Source organism: Herpailurus yagouaroundi, unplaced genomic scaffold (assembly GCF_014898765.1).
Source record: "Herpailurus yagouaroundi ecotype Mexico unplaced genomic scaffold, PumYag 67793, whole genome shotgun sequence".
NCBI classification, from domain to species: domain Eukaryota; kingdom Metazoa; phylum Chordata; class Mammalia; order Carnivora; family Felidae; genus Herpailurus; species Herpailurus yagouaroundi.
The window spans coordinates 4,503,911-4,524,753 of record NW_024420586.1 but is presented as its reverse complement, the minus strand read 5'-3'; the positions used below and the strand labels follow the sequence as shown (position 1 = coordinate 4,524,753).

The following is a 20,843-nucleotide window of genomic DNA, read 5'->3' as shown; positions in this document are numbered from 1 at the left end:
ATCATGGGCCCCCTGAACAGTTCTTTCTGCCACAATCTGCCCGGTAGGCCCCATTGTGTCATGTCCCTTCCTGATACCAAATACTTCTCACCCTTGTAAGATCCTCAAAGGCCTGATCCAAGGACATCACCTCCAAATTCCAATCTTACATTTTTTAGTGTTTATTTATTTATTTTGAGAGAGTGCACAAATGAGGGAGGGGCAGAGAGAGAGGGAGACACAGAATCCGAAACAGGCTCCAGACTCTGAGCCATGAGCACAGAGCCCGATGCAGGGCTCAGACTCAAGGACCGCAAGATCATGACCTGAGCTGAAGTCCACACTTAAACCTTGCACATGGTTCTGACATGTGGTGGGACAGGTACACAGTGCCTACCAACAATGCTCCAACTGAAACATTCTCCCAGTTTCTCAGGGAATCACATGTAACTGCTAAGAGCTACTTTGCTTTCTTCTCTCACCTCAGAGACACATCATTTGAGGTTTTGGCACCAGTCCACCACTCCCATAGCCTTTACCTCTTGGACCACAGGGTGAAACTTGAACTTCAGTAACTGGAGAATGGCAGTTACTGAACTCCTGAGCAGACTTATCTCAGGAAAGTTACTCTTAATTGCTCTTGCTTACGTTCCCACCTTCTATTTTCTTCTTTTAAATTATCCTGGTGCACTCCCGTAATACCCCACCCATTTCCACTTGCTCTTATCACAGAAATCCTAGCATCCCCAGAAATAGCGTGGTGTTTTCCAAAAAGCAGGTATTCCCTTAACAGTGAGGGAATGAACGAGTCGATGAACATATTATCAAATTTAGTGAAATTTAATTTCTCCTGCATTCTTGAATAAGCTGAGTCAGTCTGTGTGTGTGTGTGTGTGTGTGTGTGTGTGTGTGTGTGTGTGTAGGTATGTGTATGTTTAAATTTTCAGAACAAACTGTATGTTTAGGGAATTCAAGAGTTGAGCATTCATTTTTTGCTTTCTCTCTGTTTCTTTAGCATGACAGTTTTACTGTTCGGTTCGTTCATATTTCCAAAGAAGCAGTTGCTCAATTGCCATATTATTCTGTTTAAATCACCAAATAAGATGGAAAATTTACCAGTTTGTTATACAAAACAGCATAGCTCCTACTCCTCAACTTGATGCACAATGGTAAACGTGTGGTCAAAGTAGTGATTCATAAGCTTACATTCTGAAGCTGGATAAATTTTCTGTTGAAAGGAACAATGTTGAGAAACTAAGTGGGAAGAAAGAAGGATAGAAAGGAAGAATAAAAGGAAGGAAGGAAGGGTGGAAAGAAGGCAGAAAACCCTCCAAGTTACCCAGTAAAACAGGAGTATGATGGTGATCTATGTGTTCCCTCCTGCCCGACAGCAGTCCTTCTCTACATCGGAGGTAGAAGGACCTATTCAGTCAGGAAGCGAAGAACCTGCCCCAAGACTTCAGTAGGGGTAGAAAAGCTTCTGGCTATGACCCTGGGGCCTGCCCGAGCCCTGGCAGTACCATTGGCAGCTCTGGCTCAGGCTCTTCCTTCCCCATCTCCCAAAGAGTTGATATTGGTGTAGCAGAAATGGAACCATATCATTGTCTTTGGTCAGAGATTTCAGGGCTTTCATCTAGTTGGTTTCTTTGAGCTCTTGGGCCCCACAGGAATTCACAGCATGTGGGATCACTATCAGGAGCATGCTTGAACCTCCAAGTTTCTTTCTTGTACCAAATGTCTAGTCATGAGTTTTCTGGCTTCTCTGCAGATGAAGGGCTTTCTCCAAGCATATATCTATATAATATTCAGGAATTCTCAGACCTCTCCTCATTGGTGCAGTTGCTCTTCACAAAGGTCATGCCTAGGAAGGTTATCAGGAGACCAGCCTTTGGCAACCCCTGGTAGCACTCTAATTCCCATCACGGGTGAAATCCAGTGTGCTAACAAGGGCATCGCTTAGTTGGGTCAGAATCCTTCAAGTCAAGGGCAAAGACCAACACCATGCATTGGAGGCTCTCCAGAGGATCCCAGGAAAATGGTCCCTGTGCTTTTTGTCAACCTTTTTTCAGCATGTGTGCTCTCTGGGATGGGCTCTTTAATTTTATATATGAGCAAAAGGAACTGAATCAACTAAGCTGACTTCTTGGTTTAAGGGTCTCTGCGTGAGTTCTCTGTGGCAGATGGGGCTTATGAAGTGCTTCATATCATTTTCAGTTCTGCTACGTGACGCATCAGCGGTACTGTGGGTGGTGGTTGCGGGAATGTCAGAGGCCTGGAGATTGCTCTCTTTCCTAATGGCAGGCAATTTGTGGCAATACCCAGAAAAGAGGGGCAGAGGAAATGGATGATGCTTCTTGTCTTACTGCCATGCCCTGACGTCCCTCCAGATCCTGAGTACCACCTCAGCCAAAGCTGAGTACAGCTGGCTGGTACCTCTCAGGTCTGAAAGCAGAGGCAAGGATGTAGTAGTGCTTATGCTCTGAGGTGTTTTGTTGTGTTTTGTTTAAACGTTATTTATTTATTTATTTATTTATTTATTTATTTATTTGGAGAGAGAGAGCGAGAGAGCAGGGAAGGTGCAGAGAAAGGGAGATAGAATCCCAAGCAGGCTCTGCACTGTCAGTGCAGAGCCAGATGTGGGGCTCACCCCTACAAACCATGACCTCTGAGCCACAACCAAGAGTTGGGTGCTTAACCAGCTGGGCCACCCAGGTGTCCCTATGCTCTGAGGTTTGTGGTCACTTTAGTCCTCCATCATGCAGATCCTCATATGTGATTACTGCTCCTTGACTACAACTCTCTACAAGCTCTGAGATTTTGCTCAAGTGGACCCTTTGTAAATAATAGGTAGGATCCCAGGCTAGAGATAAAGAACCTGCAACAAAAGGCATAGTGCCCAGGACAGGTGACAGGCTGTGTCCTAGTCCATTCGGGCTGCTATAATAATATACCAGACTGGGTAGCTTATAAATAACAGAAACTTTTCAGTTCTGAAGTGTGGGTGTCTAGGGTCAGGATGACAGTATGGTTGGCTTGGTGAAGGCTATCTTCTGGATTGTGGACTGCTGACTTCTCACTGCATCTTCACATGGTGAGGGATCTCTCTGGCGCCTTTTCACTAGAGCTCCTCCCTCGTGACCTAATCACATAGGTTTCAACGTAGGAATGTTGGAGGTGACACAAACATTCAGGCCATAGCAGGCTGTCAGAAAATAAACAGGGTTACCTGTCCCTTCTCTTCAGCCACCAGACTTGGTCTCTCTACATATCCTCTGTCTAAAAAAAAAACTTCCTTTATAAAGGAAAAGTGCCAAACCAGGTGATTCTGTGAGCTCTTGATGCTTTGACATTGTTTAGCGTTGCAATGTCAAGCACAGTGGCTTTGTTTGACCCTCAATTATAGTAAGTTATATACAGAATACTAAGAAAATCTACCAACTATGTATGTGAGGGATTTTGTGTTCCTATATACATAGACATCATCTCAAAAATTCCATGAAAAACTATTTAGTCTTACCATATGATTCACTGTGATAATAACTATTCTGTTTTTCATCCATTCTTTATACTTTATTAAAATGATAATTAAAAATTTTGGTATTTAAAGAGTTCTCAGATGTTATTTTTTTAATGTTCATTTATTTTGGAGAGAGAGAGAGAGCGAGCACACAAACTGGGAAGAGGCAGAGACAGAGGATCTGAAGCAGGCTCCATGCTGCCAGTGCAGAGCCCAATGTGGGGCTTGAACTCACAAACTGTGAGGTCATGACCTGAGCTGAAGTCGGACTCCTGACCAACTAAGCCACCCAGGTGCTCCTAAAGAGTCTTCAGGTGTTTGTTATATTCTCTGGAGTCAGAGGGTCTCCACTACCTGAACCCATGGTATGTACAGGCTGAGGTGCTGTCTCTGATTCCTTTAGTGTAGCAGTGGAAATTCATTGTTCCAAGGCTCACTGGGAAGAAGAGAGAGCGGAACTTTAAAACCTTGTTTTTGAAATATGAAATGTATTGTCAAATTGGTTTCCATACAACACCCAGTGATCATCCCAACAGGTGCCCTCCTCCATGCCCAGCACCCACTTTCCCCTCTCCCCTACCTCCTATCAACCCTCAGTTTATTCTCAGTTTTTAAGAGTCTCTTATGATTTGGCTCCCTCCCTCTCTAACTTTTTTTCCCCCTTCTCCTCCCCCATGGTCTTCTGTTAAGTTTCTCAGGATCCACACAAGAGTGAAAACATATGGTATCTGTCTTTCTCTGTATGGCTTATTTCACTTAGCATCACACTCTCCAGTTCCATCCACGTTGCTACAAAGGGCCATATTTCATTCTTTCTCATTGCCACGTAGTACCCCATTGTGTATATACACCACAATTTCTTTATCCATTCGTCAGTTGATGGGCATTTAGGCTCTTTCCATCATTTGGCTCTTGTTGAGAGTGCTGCTATAAACATTGGGGTACAGGTGCCCCTATGCATCAGCACTCCTCTATCCCTTGGGTAAATTCCTAGCAGTGCTACTGCTGGGTCATACGGTAGGTCTGTTCTTAATTTTTGGAGGAACCTCCACAGTTTTCCAGAGCGGCTGCACCAGTTTGCATTCCCACCAACAGTGGAAGAGGGTTCCCATTTCTCCACATCCTTGCCAGCCTCTATAGTCTCCTGATTTGTTCATTTTAGCCACTCTGACTGGCGTGAGGTGGTATCTCAGTGTGGTTTTGATTTGTATTTCCCTGACGAGGAGTGACATCGAGAATCTTTTCATGTGCCTGTTGGCCATCTGGATGTCATGTCTTCTGCCCATTTCTTCACTGGATTATTTGTTTTTTGGGTGTGGAGTTTGGTGAGTTCTTTATAGATTTTGGATACTAGCCCTTTGTCCGATATGTCATTTGCAAATATCTTCTCCCATTCCGTTGGTTGCCTTTCAGTTTTGTTGATTGTTTCCTTTGCTGTGTAGAAGCCTTTTATCTTCATGAGGTCCCAATAGTTCATTTTTGCTTTAAAACCTTTTCTTGATCTGATCTTATCCTCTACCTTCTGTTGCAGGCTCAGAGCAAGCACAGCGTACGGCATGCCCCTCCGCCCCACCGTCAAGTGTTTTTGCACCTAACTTTAGATCCCTAAAGAAGGCATTGATCGCTTGTACTTCATCAAAAGTAAAACCTTTTGCTTTACAAGAGGCAGTTAAAAACAGGTAACAGGGACACCTGGGGGGATTGGTCAGTTAAGCGTCTGACTCTTGATTTTGGCTCATGTCTTGATCTCACGGTTCATGTGTTTGAGCCTCGTATCAGGCTCTGTGCTGACAGTGTGGAGCCTGATTGGGATTCTCTCTCTCTTCTTGTCTCTTTGCTCCTCCCATGCTCTCTATCTCTCTGAAAATAAATAAATAAACCTAATTAAAAAAAATAAAGACAGGTAACAAAAACCATAAACAAGAAGATTTGCATATGTTTGCAAATCACCTGACAAAAGACTTGTACCCAGATGAAACAAGAAAGAATATGGCAAATGGCAATAATAAAAAAAGAGTCCAATTAGAAAATGTGTGTGGAACTTGAAAACATTTCACAAAAGAGGACCTGTGAATGGAAAATAGGCCCATGCTGATATGTTCACCCTGAGTGTCCATTAAGGAAATATGAATTCACACAACACTGACCTGCAGCGACACGCCTACTATAACAGTGAAAGTAGAAACCCCCGAAAATACCAAGCAGTAGTGAGGATTACAACCAGTTGGATTGCTCGTGCATGGATGGTGAGAGAGTAAAATGATCCAGGATCTCTACAAATCAATTTGTCAGTTTTTTTGTAGTCAAATACACGCTTACCGTACGATCAAGCAGACTTTTCCTAGGAATTTAAAGAAAAGAAATGCCAAAGCATCCCAGACAAATGTACATAGCAGCTTTATTTGTAGCTGCCCAGGATTTAAGATAACCCAACTATCCTTCAATTGGTGAATGTATAAAAGACTGAAGTACATCAATACAATGGAATCCTTAGCATTAAAAAGAGAACCAATCAATGATACATGAAACATCCTGCATGGATCTTGGAACTATTCTGCTGAGCAAAAAATGCGACCTGAATATGAAATCTTACATACTGTAAAATCCCATTTATGGAATCTTCTCAAAATGGCAAAACTGTAGTGATGGAGAATAGATCCATGGTTGTCAGGTTTTAAGGTCTGGGGAAAGGCAAGACTTCAAATGGAGAGTGTTGGAGACATTTTATATGGTGGGAGAGCAGTTCTGCATCCTGATTGTGGTAGTGGTTATATGAATCGATACACGCGAGTGGCAGGCACCTGGGTGGCTCAGTCACTTAAGCGTGCAATTTCAGTTCAGGTCATGATCTCATGGTTCGAGAGTTTGAGCACCGCATCGTGCTCTATGCTGACGGCTCAGAGCCTGGAGCCTGTTTCGGATTCTGTGTCTCCCTCTATGCCCCTCTCCTTCTTGCACTCTGTCTCTGTCTCTCTCAAAAATAAGCATTAAAAAAAAAATGAAAAATACATGTGGAAAAAAAACTTAGGGAACTCTCCTCCCCTGTCAAATAGGTGCATGTTAAAATTGGCAATCTGGGGCGCCTGGGTGGCGCAGTCGGTTAAGCGTCCGACTTCAGCCAGGTCACGATCTCGCGGTCCGGGAGTTCGAGCCCCGCGTCAGGCTCTGGGCTGATGGCTCAGAGCCTGGAGCCTGTTTCCGATTCTGTGTCTCCCTCTCTCTCTGCCCCTCCCCCGTTCATGCTCTGTCTCTCTCTGTCCCAAAAATAAATAAACGTTGAAAAAAAAAATTAAAAAAAAAATTGGCAATCTGAATTAGATTACAATTTAGTTAATAATCTTGGGCAGCAATGTTATTTTCTAAGTCTTTTTTTAAGTAATGTCTGTACCTAACATGGGGCTCAAACTCACAACCCCAAGATCAAGAGTGGCACGATCTATTCACTGACCGGCTACATGCCCCATTCAGGGCCCTGATAAATGTACGACTCTACGTAAACTCATGTATCAGGCTAAAGCTGGGGAAAAGGAACTTATGTATGTATGTATGTATTTAAGAGAGTGCAGGTAGGGGAGAGGAGCAGACAGAGACAGAATCCTAAGCAGGCTCTACTCTCAGCGTGGACCCTGACACAGGGCTCAATCCCATGACCCCCATGACCCTGGGATCATGATCTGAGCTGAAATCAAGAGTCAGACACTTAACCAACTGAGCTACCCGGGTGCCCCGAGAACTCGGTTTGTACTATTTTTATAACTTCTTGGTGAGGCTAAAATGATTTTATCCAAAAGGTTTAAAGTACAAGGACTGTAACTCATGGTACACTGACTGGTGTCCACCAGTGTCCAGTTCTCCCCTCACAGGACAACATTTACAGGCCTCAGTGCAATTAACTGGCCACCTGATGAGAATATGCTTGTAATGGAGCCACTGATTCAAAGCAAAATGCAGAGCCCCACAAAGGCAGCCGGATATGATAACATTGTGTGTGTTAACATAGAAAGAGGCAGGGAATCACCTCTGAGCTTCAAGAGGTGGGAAAGGTAAAAAATTAGAGTATCTGCTAAAGGCAGAATATACCAACTTCCAAAAAAAAAAAAAAAAGGAGGGGGGACCCTGGGTGGCTCCGTCGGTTAAGCGACCGACCTGGGCTCAGGTCATGAACTCACTTTCGTGAGTTCAAGCCCCATGTCAGCCTCTGTGCTGACAGCTCAGAGCCTGGAGCCTTCTTTGGATTCTGTGTGTGTGTCTCTCTCTCTCTGCCCCTCCCCTGCTTGCACTCTGTGTCTCGCTCTCTCAAAAATAAATAAACACCTTTAAAAATAGAGACAAATTTAGAGAAAATAGAGAAAAATAGAGACAAACTTACCACCTGTACCTTTTCTGGAGCAGCACTCTTACTATGTTGGCTCTCGCCAGCCTTGGATGCCACATTCTTAGTCCCTCAAGAGATCTCTGCACTCAGCAGTGACACCTCAAACAGGGAAAGAGGATTTACATTTTACAGTAGATCCTGTGAAGCCTGTGTGGATGCTTTAGAATCCGTTTTCTTAACTATCTACTTCATAAAGTCACGGCCATTACCGTAACACAGATGGGGTTTTACATCTCCTTTTTCCACAGCCACATCACCTTTTTCTGGGATGCGTTTCCTCCTTCTGGACACAAGAAAGACGAAGCTAGCCTCAGTGCCCTCATTTAGGAAACTGTAGGGCAGGAAGGACTGTGTCCCGTCAGGACACTTGTCAGGAAGAGCTCTCCCACAGGAGGAAGGCAGGGGAGCCTAGGAGATGAGGAGAGTCTCCTCAAAACCTCGGCAGAGTGGGAGGAATGTCACTTGGGAGACAGACTGGCTGGTAAGGTACACAGTCCGTGCGTTCCTCTGAGCCACCGAAGCCACCGGTGGGTGTGAGCCGTGCTTCTGGGGGAGAGCCGGGAGGCCTGCTGCCCTCCCTGGGAGGAGGAGGCCAGAGCGGTGTACGTGTCCCTATGGGTCTCCTCCTCGTATGTTTAAGGAACCAAGGGAAATGGATCTCTCTCTTTTTCTGTTTCTCTTTCCTTCACTTTGGTAGTATGAAAAGGAGCTGTACCAGATAATGATTTGAATGATCGTTTTATGGGCCTTATAAATTACTAATAAATATTTTTTTATCTCCTTTTCACAGCGGCTATTAGAAAGGATAGGACCAAACCTAGGACCCAAACAAACAGGGGTACATAATGAACATTTTATGTACTGCCTCCTTGTTGAATTCAGCTTCGCATTCCTCATTAAAAAAATGTAGGGGTGCCTGGGTGGCTCATTTGGTTTGGTGTCTGATTCTTGATTTCACCTCGAGTCATGATCTCGCGATTTTGTGAGTTTGACAATTGATGTAAATTGTTACATCCTTAAATTGTTCCTGGGACTAACTAATAGGACTGAATTATATTGATGAATAAATCAAGCAGTGTTACAAAGGAAAATTAAAATGTGTAATAAAATGACATAGAAACATTTTTTTAGAGGATATACAGATGTAAAAGATACAGTTTTAGATAGGAGGAGGATTGTCATGCCTTGATGTTCAAATCAGAATACAATGAAGATGAGTTAGGAACTTTGTGAGAGATGGGTTTTCGGGGACATGGAATCTGAAAATCTAAAGTCAGTCTGAGAAATTGACAAAACAGAACATCGAACAGACGTTATTTTCAGTACGGCAAAAGTAAGGATTCTCCCCATGTTCAACAAGGACGATATAACACAGAAGTTACAAGGAGGGCAAAAATGACAGAACGTGTGTCATAATCATGTAAAATAATAATAGTGCTATAAGATCCACTAGGAATGTGTAACTACTTAAAAGAAAGAAAGGGGTGGGTTGCCTGGGTGGCTTATTCGGTTAAGCATCCAATGCTTGATTTTGGCTAAGGTCATGATCTCAGGGTTCGTGTGTTCGAGTCAGGATTTCATGGTTTGTGAGTTCGAGCCATCACTGGGCTCTGCGCTGGCAGTGTGGAGCCTTCTTGGGATGCTCTCTCCCTTTCTCTCTTTCTCTGCCCCTCCCTGGCTCACACACACACAGACACACACACACACACACACACACACACACACGCTCTGTCTCTCTCAAGATAAATAAATACACTTTTTTTTAAAAGTGAGAATGGGGCAACATATTTAGATCTGCAGCAAAGGCCTACTAAAGAAACAAGATGATAAATTGGAAAGAGAAGCTGGTTTAAATATATAATGGTATTAGGGAAGATACTGGTGTCTCTTCATTCTTTTTTGCCGTTTTTAGAGAATACAGGCAAATTTTTAAAAAGAAAAAGTAAAATACTATGAGAATTGCACAGTAAACTGATATTTATATGCCTCGTGTAATGGAAAATCTGCAGAATCACCTTTGGGTCAAAAGCATGCCATAAAACTTAGGAATTGATGAGTTCTGGGAAGAAAGCCATGGTTCAAAAGCTAGGAAATAAAACATGTTCACTGGAGAAGAGAGAATATAATTCTTTAATAAAGGAAAAGAAAATAACATGGAGCACATAGTACAATGGGGAGAAACTTAGGCATAAAATAATATGAAATTATATCAATGTGAAAAAAATCATTAATGCCTTTGTTACCAGGACAATTTTTGAATGCAAACTTTGTAGCAGAAGAATGTCACAACCAGAGCAGGTATGTGGTGTGTAACTAACCACTCAGAAGGTGACAACATTGAAAGTAGAGGAGAAGAGTCAAGTAATTCATGAATCTCACTTCTCTTTACACGGTGTTTACTTTGTGAAAGATACTCACATGTTAACTTAGGAAGCATCGTCTTAAATAATAGTCTGTGATGGAAAATATACTTTACTGACATTGTTCTCCTGAAAGTCTCTAAGCAAAAAAGTAAGTACATTTTTCAGTTACTTCTTGGAATTGATGGCAGCACTGAAAATATTACGTGTTTTTAAATAGCACAATTTCTTGATATAAGCCTGGATAACAAAGATAGAAACACAACATGTGTAATACTGAAAGCAATCAATGTTATTTGTTGTTGCCCTGTTAGTTGTATACAGTCATTCCTGTAAATACTGAAAATAGTAACTGAATCCGATCATGTCCGGGAAGATTTGTGTAAGATACGTATATAATTTCTGCTCCTGAGATACAACTTAAAACTTTCTGGAGGGAGTCTGTTAAGTTGTTTGAATGGACATAGCCTAATACTTGGATTTTAACTTTTTTCCTAATTATTGAAAGGTTACATCAGAGAACGCGTGTTTAGTTGTGGTGTCGTGATGGTTAGATGTATGTTTCGGTTTACCTGGGCCATGGCGTGCCGTGGTCAAACATGATTCTGGGTGCTTTTGTGAGAGCATTGTGGGATGAGATTAACATTAAAATTTGTTGACTGAGTAAAGCAGATTGTCCTTCCTAATGAGGGTACTCCTCATAGAAATCACTTGAAGGCCTGAATAGAACAAAGTATGAAAGAGAATTCCTCCTGCCTGATGTTTCTGAGATGGGGCATTGGTTTTTTCCCATCTTTAGACTCGAACTGAAATGTCAGCTCTTCCGGGGCCCCGTCTGGTGGTCTTTACACTGGAACTGCACCTTCTGCGACCCTGGGTCTCTGGCTTGTTGACTCCTCCTGCAGATCTTGGCACTTGCCAGCCTCCATAATCACGTGAGCCAATTGCTTATAATAAAACCCGATAGATATGTAGAAGCATAGATAGATACACAGAGATGTATCTACATACACACACGCATACACACACTTCCTATTGGTTCAGTTTCTCTGGAGAACCCTGACTAATGTTGGTATATAAATCATATTTTGAATATTTAATAGTATTTTATAAACATAACGGAAATGCATGTGTGTTTTATCAGTGTTGGAAAATATGGAAGCCATAAATAATACAGTAATCATGTACCTTTCCACAGAAGGAGAGGAACATTTTTGTTATTTTGCCATGCATGTTTAATGTTTATACTCTACTAGTTATATGTATGTAAATGTGTCTCTATGAATACACACACACACGGGCGTGTGTTCCACAGTCTTTCTATTCAAATTTTATTCTAATGTGTTTTATTTTTTTTTTAATTTTTTTTAATGTTTATTTTTATTTTTGAGACAGAGAGAGACAGAGCATGAACGGGGGAGGGTCAGAGAGAGAGGGAGACACAGAATCCGAAGCAGGCTCCAGGCTCTGAGCTGTCAGCACAGAGCCTGACGCGGGGCTCGAACTCATGGACCGCGAGATCGTGACCTGAGCCGAAGTCGGACGCCCAACCGACTGAGCCCCCCAAGTGCCCCTATTCTAATGTGTTTTACATGTTGATGGCTTGGAGTTTGAAGGCACTTGTTTGTCACACAAATGTAGTTTTTAAATTTGGACTATACTACTTATGTTTTTGGAGAAGATGAAATACTAGGAGATGGATCTGGCCACCTGCCAGAAACAACCAAGAAAACAGGAAAAAGTGCCAAAATATATATGACAACCATTTTCAATACCATGGCCATCAGGCCAGGAAAGACCGTGACTCCCAAGAGATTGAAAAGAAAGAAGGTGAGCCTAGAATTGCACCAGCTTGCTGCCTCGAGCCCATAGCACACAGACTGGCAGTTCAAGTGAAAACCTGGCAGTTCAGGAGTTGAGAAGAAGAGACTGAGGGTCAGGGGAGAACCAGGAGGCTAGAGTTCACAGGACAAAGTACCAGAGTGAGAGAGCTACACAGAAAAAGAATTTCCGAGTCCACATGGGCTACTTCCTGCTCCCACAAGTCAGAAGGGAAAACTGTATCACGCGCAGGGCATCAGAGAGAGGACATAGAGAGTTGTTTCTGTCATAAAGCAGGATTAGTCGTAGATTTATGTTGCTTTGGAAGTACCTAACCTTTAGAGCAAAAATGGAAAAGATATGAGTGTTTCTAAGAAACTTACCTGAGTTACAGAATAAAGTTCTAGAATATGTAGGTATTGACAAAACAATATTCAGCACACTTGTGCTTGATAAGTGTGAACAAGGCCAAATTCACAATGTTTGGTATCCAGTGAGAAAGTGCCAGGCATGCAAAAAAGCTGGGAATATGTCCACTAGTGAGAATAAAAACTAATCCCTCAACATTTATCCAGAAACTATATGGCTAATAGAAAGAGTAGACAGTGTGGCGCCTGGGTGGCTCAGTTGGTTAAGCGTCCGACTTCAGCTCAGGTCACGATCTCACGGGGTCCGTGAGTCCGTGAGTTCGAGCCCTGCGTTGGGCTCTGGGGCTGATGGCTCAGAGCCTGGAGCCTGCTTCCAATTCTGTGTCTCCCTCTCTCTCTGCCCCTCCCCCGTTCATGCTCTGTCTCTCTCTGTCTCAAAAATAAATAAACGTTAAAAAAAAAAATTAAAAAAAAAAAAGAGTAGACAGTGACATCAGAAGAGTCATAACTATAGTCCATTTTTTCTGAGAAACAAGAGTACAAATACAACATGTTAAATAGAGACACGTAAGATAAAGAGAAACACAAATGAACTTTGTGGTACTGAGTGCAATGTCTGAGATAAAAACACACATTTTTGCACGAACGACAGAAGTAAAGATAAGTGTATGTTAAAATCACAGTATATTTTTTTTTCAACGTTTTTATTTATTTTTGGGACAGAGAGAGACAGAGCATGAACGGGGGAGGGGCAGAGAGAGAGGGAGACACAGAATCGGAAACAGGCTCCAGGCTCTGAGCCATCAGCCCAGAGCCTGACGCGGGGCTCGAACTCCCGGACCGCGAGATCGTGACCTGGCTGAAGTCGGACGCTTAACCGACTGCGCCACCCAGGCGCCCCCACAGTATATTTTTATAGTACATCTACGTATCTAAAGGAAATGAAAACATTAACTCAAAATGATCTCTGGGCTCCCATGTTCAATAACTGAGACATGGAAGCCACCTAAGTGTCCACTAACAGATGAATGGATAAATACAATGTAATATATGTAAAATATTATACACTCATAAAATAAAGGAAATCTTGTCGTTTGCAACAACACGGATAGTCCTTGAGGGCATTACACTATGTGAAATAATTCGGAGAAAGACAAATATCATATGATCTCACTTACATGTGAGAATCATTAAAGAAAACAACTCCACCACGAAAACGGTCCCAAATGAATACATACAGAGGACAGACTGGTGGTTGCAGAGGCCAGAAGTGGTGGTAAAGGTGTTCAAGAGGTACAAACTTCCAGTTACAAAATAAATAGGGGCGCCTAGATGGCTCACTTGGGTAAGCGTCCATCTCTTGGTTTCAGCTTGGGTCGTGATCCCAGGGTCACGTGATGGAGCCCCACATCGGGTTCCACACTGAGCATGGAGCCTGCTTAAGATTCTCATTCTCTCTCTCCCTCTCTCCCCCTCCCCCTGTGCCCCTTCCCCACTCATGCCTGTGTATGCTCTCGCGGAAGAAAAAAAAAAAAAGTCCTGGGAGGGCAAAAGAATCATACGATCATTTTTAGAATAGTAGCTGCTACAGGCTAATTTTATTCACCATGGAGGATGTTGCTGAATTTACTAGGCATGATGTAAAGCAGGCAATTGTGATTTCTCTTTATTGTTTGTTATTATTTTGCTGCAAGAACCTATGCACTGTTATCTTGGTAATTGAGATATTTAAACAAGCCTAGCAGAAATAGCAGCTGTGTGTTAAAGCAAGCGCTAGCTGATGTGACAGACACACATGAAATCTGAATGGCTTAATGGAATGAAGGCTCCTTTCTGGATGTGGGTTGGAAGGGGCTTTGTACTATCACCTGACCCAGGGATTCAGGCTCCTTCCATCATCTAAATAGAGAATCTTAGCGTTTGCCCTAGAGGGGAAGAACAGAGTGTGGAGGTGGGATACTGTCTGTCAAATGTCTAGACCAGGCAGTGACAAAAAATGCTTCTAGTTACATCTCAGTGGCAAGCGTAGTCACGTGACCCTAGGTACAAGTGAACTGGGCAATGTAGCCTACCAGTGTGCCAAAGAGGAGGGCAAAACACCTGTGGTTGAGTGGTTGTAGTCTCTCCCATAAGCTTCCATAGCAGCTGTCCTGCAAAGGAGCAGTTATTAGAATTTATTATGAGACCAATCCCCTCTATTCCTGGTGGAGTTTCTGGCGAGGCTAAATCTGCCTTGGAATTCACAGTACAAGATCACATCACGTTATCAAGAGGATCCTGTAAAGCTTCAGCAGGGAAGGACCACCCTCTCTCAAATGCTTCTTTCTGGACTAACCGTAAGTTCCGGATTCTCAATAGGAAAAGAATGTTCTCTTTTCATTGACGTTTGGTCAAAACCTTAACTTGTGAGTCTGGGCAACCCTCAGCATGACTGAATGTGCCGAACACTTTACAAGTGCTGTTGGGCACAAGGGAAAACCAGGATATTCCTCTGGGGCAAGCGCTGAGATAAGAGGCAGCAGAAGGAGGACGGATTATTTCAATCTGTGCTGTTCAGTCTACCAGGAAACCATTTTCCTCTCCTAGAAATACTCTGGGTTCTGACGAATTCTGCCATGGTAGGTGTTGGCTGCATAGCGAAATCCATGGTCTTTCCTCATGCCCAAATTGCGAGGGTGGCTTTGGTTATTGACCACTTAGTTAAGCTCGCTCATCAGTGTATTTGTTCAGGGGCCAGGCTCAAATAACACACCATTAAAGATATACTGCACGTATCAGGATGCTTTCAAAAACCTTTTCTACCTGTAGGATCATATCTCCAAACCGGTAGCTGTGCGAAAGCAAACTCTACTCACGAGCCCACTTAGGGCCTGTTTTGAGAGTGTAATGAAGAGACACAGGGGTTCTAAACTTCAGTGGCTAAAGTGATCTTTTACAGGGATGTGTCTAAACCTGTCTATAATCACCTTTTGTATGACAGGCTCTGTGGCTATCATAGAGGTTCTGGGTTTGATTGGGGTTTTTTTTGTTTGTTTAATTTTTTAAAATTTATTTTCGAGAGAGGGAGACAGAGCCCGAGTGGGGGGAGGGTCACAGAGAGAGGGAGACACAGAATCCAAAGCAGGCTCCAGGCTGTGAGCTGTCAGCACAGGGCCCGACGCGGGGCTCCCACTCCTAAACTGTGAGATCTTGACTTGAGCCGAGGCCGGAGGCTCAACTGACTGAGCCACCCAGGCGCCCAGAAGTTGGAATGTTGTAAGTCAGGAGGAAGGCAGGTGATTCTGGACCGGCTTTACGTTGGCCACAAGGAACGTCCTTTAGAGAAAAAGATGGCGAGAAACTGCCAGCACGTCAGCTTCCAGAGTTGGACAGCGGGTCACGCTAGGAATGACCCAGGAGGACATTCTAATGTGGCAAAATGCTGGAACTGAACGAAAGCCTGCACCTTGGGCCGAGTCAGCTCTCCAGAAACCCTGGGGTGAGGGAGAGCAGAATCCGAGTAAATGAAGCCCACAGACAATCCCTAAATTGTGTTTTATTCTCCTACTCCCCTTCCTTCCTTAGGCCTGCTTCTGACGTCTGGCTACAAAGTCTTCTTATTGCCTGTGAGTCATTGTGGAATAAGAGGAGCCTAAGGGGGACGCCCTGAGGGAGGAGTGGCACAGTATGGGCTCCAGAGCAATCAGACCAGGCTCTCCTCCCTGTTCTGTCACTTCATCAGCCACCTGAACTTGAGAATATTTTGAGTTCTTCCTCTGTTAAGTGTGCTGGATAAAATCCAGCCTGCAGGACTGTTGGAACTGTCTGTAACGTGTGTGAAGCACTCAGTACAGTACAGTGATGGGCAAATATTGGGTCTCTTACAAATGACCATTATTACTCTGAACATTTTGGTTCCAGATGATACCACCCACTTCTCTGTAATATTTTTGTTTGCTTTGATCCAGCATATGTCAGAGATGATGCACTGTACGATAGAGAACGCCAAAATAGCCAATAGTTGCCTGGCAGGAAAATTGTCCTGCTAGGCCCCTCTGCTGAATGGGGCCTCCCCTGTTAGGCCAAGCATTTCATGTCCCCGAGACCATCAATAGCTCTGTTAATTGCCAGCCTTATGAACTTGATATCTTGCAAGTTATTTATCTGTAAAAGGAGTGTGGCAAACCCTGACTTGTCGGAATGTTGGAATATACACAATATATTGTAAAGCACTTGGCATATTTATTGGGGAATACTGGATCTTTACTGATTGATAGCGATCATGTGATTATTTTGAAACCCCAAATTACCAAATCCCAAGTAATTTTTTAAAATTAATCCAGTAGATACTAGAAAATAAACACTGTTCTTCAACAAATATTCTTTATTAAGCTATGATATTCCAGGGCAGATATCTTTTAATACTAGAAAACCAAGACTAAAAACAACAAGGCAAACAAATAATTGAACACATTAAACATTTTAAAGTTGATTTATTTTTTTTTCATGTACTTTGTGACCTCATCTATTTTCCTGTTGGGTTCTTTCACACCTCCTTGAATCCTATTCTGGTACCATGTCATCTTGACTGGATATTGAACAAAATACTGAATATATTTGAATTCCTTTACAAATAGCAAAACTGAGACTTTAAAACCTTTTGAAATGCAAAAAAAATGTGAGCCTAATGTTGGTCATACCTTCATATCTTGAGGCAAAGTACACTTTATCTTAAAAGGAAAAACATTTGAAAAAACATTAAATATCTCGAGCTAATATGTATCTGTGTATTTAACTTTACCTAAAATATAATTATGTGAAGATCAAAAAGAAGATAGGTTTTGTTAAAACAAAGCCACTACTACTACTTAAAATGTTTAACTGAAGATTTCTTAACTGTTAGATCTACTTCCTTCCTTCCAGCCCCCGGACTCTGCACTACCTGGAAGGTCAAGGGCCCCCTCCGGCCCCGAGCAGGAGGAGCAGCCGCCCCACCCGCCTCGCTAGATTCGGCGGCCGCGGCCGACCCGGGCCCGGGCCGGCTCCCCGGCTCCCGAAGGGCCCGCAGCCTCGCCAGCGGAGGCCACCGTGGCTGCGCCTGGGGAGCTCTCGCGCGCCGCGTCTTCCAGCAGGGCCTCCCGGTACAGCTGGGGGAAGCAGCTGGGCACCGTGTCGTTGATCTTGGCCAGCACCTGCAGCACCTCCATCTTGCTGGTGTGGGCGCGGGCTCTCAGGCCCCACAGGAACTCGTAGCGCTGAGGTTTGCTGCCCGGCACGTGGCGGTACTCCAGGTACTTCTGGCGCACCAGGTCTTGGGTGATGAACTTCCTGGGCTCGCCGACGATCGGGTGCCTGCGGCCCGCGTACACGCCCAGCACGTTGAGGAACTCCCACACCTCCTCCTCGCTGGCGCGGTTGCCCTTCATGAAGATCACGCCCAGCAGCGCCATGACCAGGCTGCTCTTGGGCGGCCCCTTGTCGCCGCCGTCGCCCTCCAGGCCCGGCTTGCTGACCAGCTCGTAGGCCCGGCCGCCGGCGTCGCCCTCCCGGAGCTCGAGGCCGAAGAGCAGCTGCAGGCGCTCCGAGGTGCGCCTGAGGATCTCGGCCCAGTGCGCCTCGTACTTCCTGCTGACGATCTTCAGCAGCGCGGCCCGCGTGATGGGCTCCTTGCTGGCGTGCTTCTCCAGCAGGAACCGCACCAGCATGTCGGCCTTGCGGCTGAGGGGGTCTTTGCGGGCCCCCGGGGCGGGGGGCGCGGCCGGGCCCTCGGCGCCCTGCTCACGTGGCCCGGGGGACCCGGGGGCCGGGGCACCCTGAGGCTGCTGGGCTGCACCCGCCCGGGGGGAGCCCGGGGAAGCCTCCCCAAGGGGCTCCGCCGCCGCCGCCGCTGCGGCTGCGGCTGCGGCGGCGGCCTGAGCACCCTCCACACCCTGCCCCTCACCCTGGCCCTCGTGGCGTTTCTGGCGGGCGCGCAGCTTTTTCTTCTGGCGGTGCGGCATGACGACGCTGGACCCGGCTGGCAGGCAGCGAGGACACCTGTAAGGGCGGGGGTGGGGGGCAGGAGTTGCCCTGAGAGCCTTCAGCAGGGAGAGTCCCCCTGGCCTTCGGCCAAGGCCGCCCCTGCAGGGTCCTCGAGGGCACCGCTGGGCGACCCCCCAGGGCTCCCGACGTCCCGGTCGGCCTGCCCCCTCCCCCCCCCCCCCCTCCCCCCCCCCCGGCCGAGCACCCTGTGGAGGCACGTGGGGGGAGCCTGGGCCCCAGGCAGACAGCCCTGCCTGGGGGCCACTCGGGTGACAGCGGGGTTCCGAACTGACGCGGGAGAGCCCTGGGTCCCGGGTTTGGGGGCCCTCTCCGTCACATTCAGGCTCGGCACGGTACTTGTGGGCCCGACCCAGGCCCCCACCCCCGTCTCCGGCTCTGAAGGCGACCCCGCCATCTTCCAGGGGACCCACGGGGCCGAAAGGAGGGAGCGCCTCGGCCCCCCATGGAGTCAGGGGGCACCTGGTGCTGAATGAACACTCGTGGCAGGCCTTCTCTGTCCTGGGTTCCTTGGGTGCTGGGAATGACGCAGAATCCCCACTTGGGCTCCGGGTAGGACCTGGGACCCTCCCTTCCACTGACTGCTGGCTGCAGCTTCGGGACACAGTTCCCCCCGGCCTCACGCCTGGTATTTCTTAGACGTGGCGGGGCTGTCTCAGCCTGGCCTTCCTTTCCTGGCATTTGCAGGGTTGACACGAGCGGACAGGCCACGTTCCCTCTGGTCCCTCTGGTCCCCGGGGCCCGGGCCCGGGCCCCGCCCCCCCCCCCCCCCGCCGCCGGCCAAGGTCAGGAGCGGGGACGCTGCGTCGCCCCTGTCGCGGAGTACGGAGTCCCCCCAGTCCTCACGAGGGTCCCCTCCTTCCCTCCACAGGGCCTGGGAGGGATGGCTCCCTGTGCCGAGCCGCGCCAGCGTCCAGCAGCCTGGGGCCGAGGCCTGCAATCCCTGACACCCGGCGGGGTAAGCCAAGGCACTTGGGATGAACGGCCATGACGGGGGTCTCCGAGCCCCCGGAGCAGGGGCGGAGCGGGCCAGGGTCTGCGTGGGCCCCTCTTTTCAGGGGAGACGGGGCTGGGGGTGTCGGGGAAACGTCCCCGCGGTGGTCGAGCCAGGGCTGCTCTCACCTTGACCCCTGACGGGACGCGGGACCCCCTCCTCGTGTTCAGCCGAGGCAACGGCTGTCCGACCAGGCCTCACTGCCCAGCGCCGGGAGGAAGTTGGAAGGGTCACTTCCGGTTACGTGGGCCTGGCCCCCAGATCGACAGCGGAGGGGGCGGGCTCTGGGGTTGGCGTGGGGGGATGCGCAGGGGGGCTGGGTTCCAGGGGGGCTGGAGTCCCTCGCGCAGGACTCGCACGCGGGCTTTGGCGGACTCTTAGCAGCTCCTGTGAACCCTCCCTCTGCTGTGCTGTGTCCGAGGGCCTCAGACCAAGCGTCTCGTTTCCCTCTAAGCACCCAGCAGTAGGAAATGTTTGGGGGTCTGAGCTTAGCAGCCATGGCTGGGGCTCCCCCGAGCTGACGATGGCCAGGTGTTGCCTTTGGGGGAGCCCGTGTTCCGTGTGGGAACTGCCTCAATCCTCTCTCGGTGTCTTTCCTTGAGTCCTTTTGGGTGCTGGTCGATGTCCCTCTTCTGCCTTTAGGTCGATGCCATCACTGCCTGTGACTCGGGATATGAAGTGCAGCTACACCTCTGCTGGCTACTGCTGCCAGAGGCCTTGCAGAGACGGCTGCGGGAGGACAGAGTCCTCTGCGGCCCCGTGTTGGAGGTTAGAGATGTTGCACCGAGTTCTTCACAGTCCCGGAGTTGCTCCCGTTGGTAACTGAAGCCTCTCACCCCCACCATGGTATTGAGAACCCCACAGAGAAAGTCAGTTGCTTCTTAGCCTCATAGCTCTGCCTGTGTCTTCTGACTGACGTCACTGCCATTTCTGAAAGCTTCTGGGATACAATTCTGGCCTGTGCATAATTACTATGATACTTGTATTCTATTTTAACACTTTTGGGTTTTTTACACGTTATTTTGTATGCATATATACATGCATATACACACACACACACAATGTGATGTTTTCATAGATGCATACACTGAAATGGTGATCACAAATTGTTCTACATATCACCTTCCATAGCTACCATTTTTGCGTGTGTTGTGACAAATTCTGCCGTTTTCAATAACATGGATGAATCAGTAGGATATTACGGTAAGTGAAACTGGCCTGACACCAAAAGACAAATATTATAATGATTTCAATTATATTTGGAATCTAGAAAGGAAACAGATATATATAATTCATAGTAATAGAGAATGGTTGTTACCAGAGGCTGGGGTGGGTGACAGAAGAGGGGAGATCTGATAAAAGGGTACAGTCTTTCAGTTATGAGTAAGATCTAGAAACCTGTATAGCACAG

The 20,843-nt window shown here is 46.5% G+C and overlaps 1 protein-coding gene across 1 annotated transcript; it reads right to left on the bottom strand.

Moving 5' to 3' along the window:
• Nucleotides 1-16,768: 16,768 nt before the first annotated feature.
• Nucleotides 16,769-18,263, bottom strand: LOC121025983 (melanoma-associated antigen B1-like; the record flags this gene model as incomplete). Its single annotated transcript, XM_040468812.1, has 1 exon — nt 16,769-18,263. A coding segment is annotated over one exon (861 nt), but the record flags the coding sequence as incomplete, so codon positions are not given.
• Between the last annotated feature and the right edge of the window lie 2,580 nt (nt 18,264-20,843).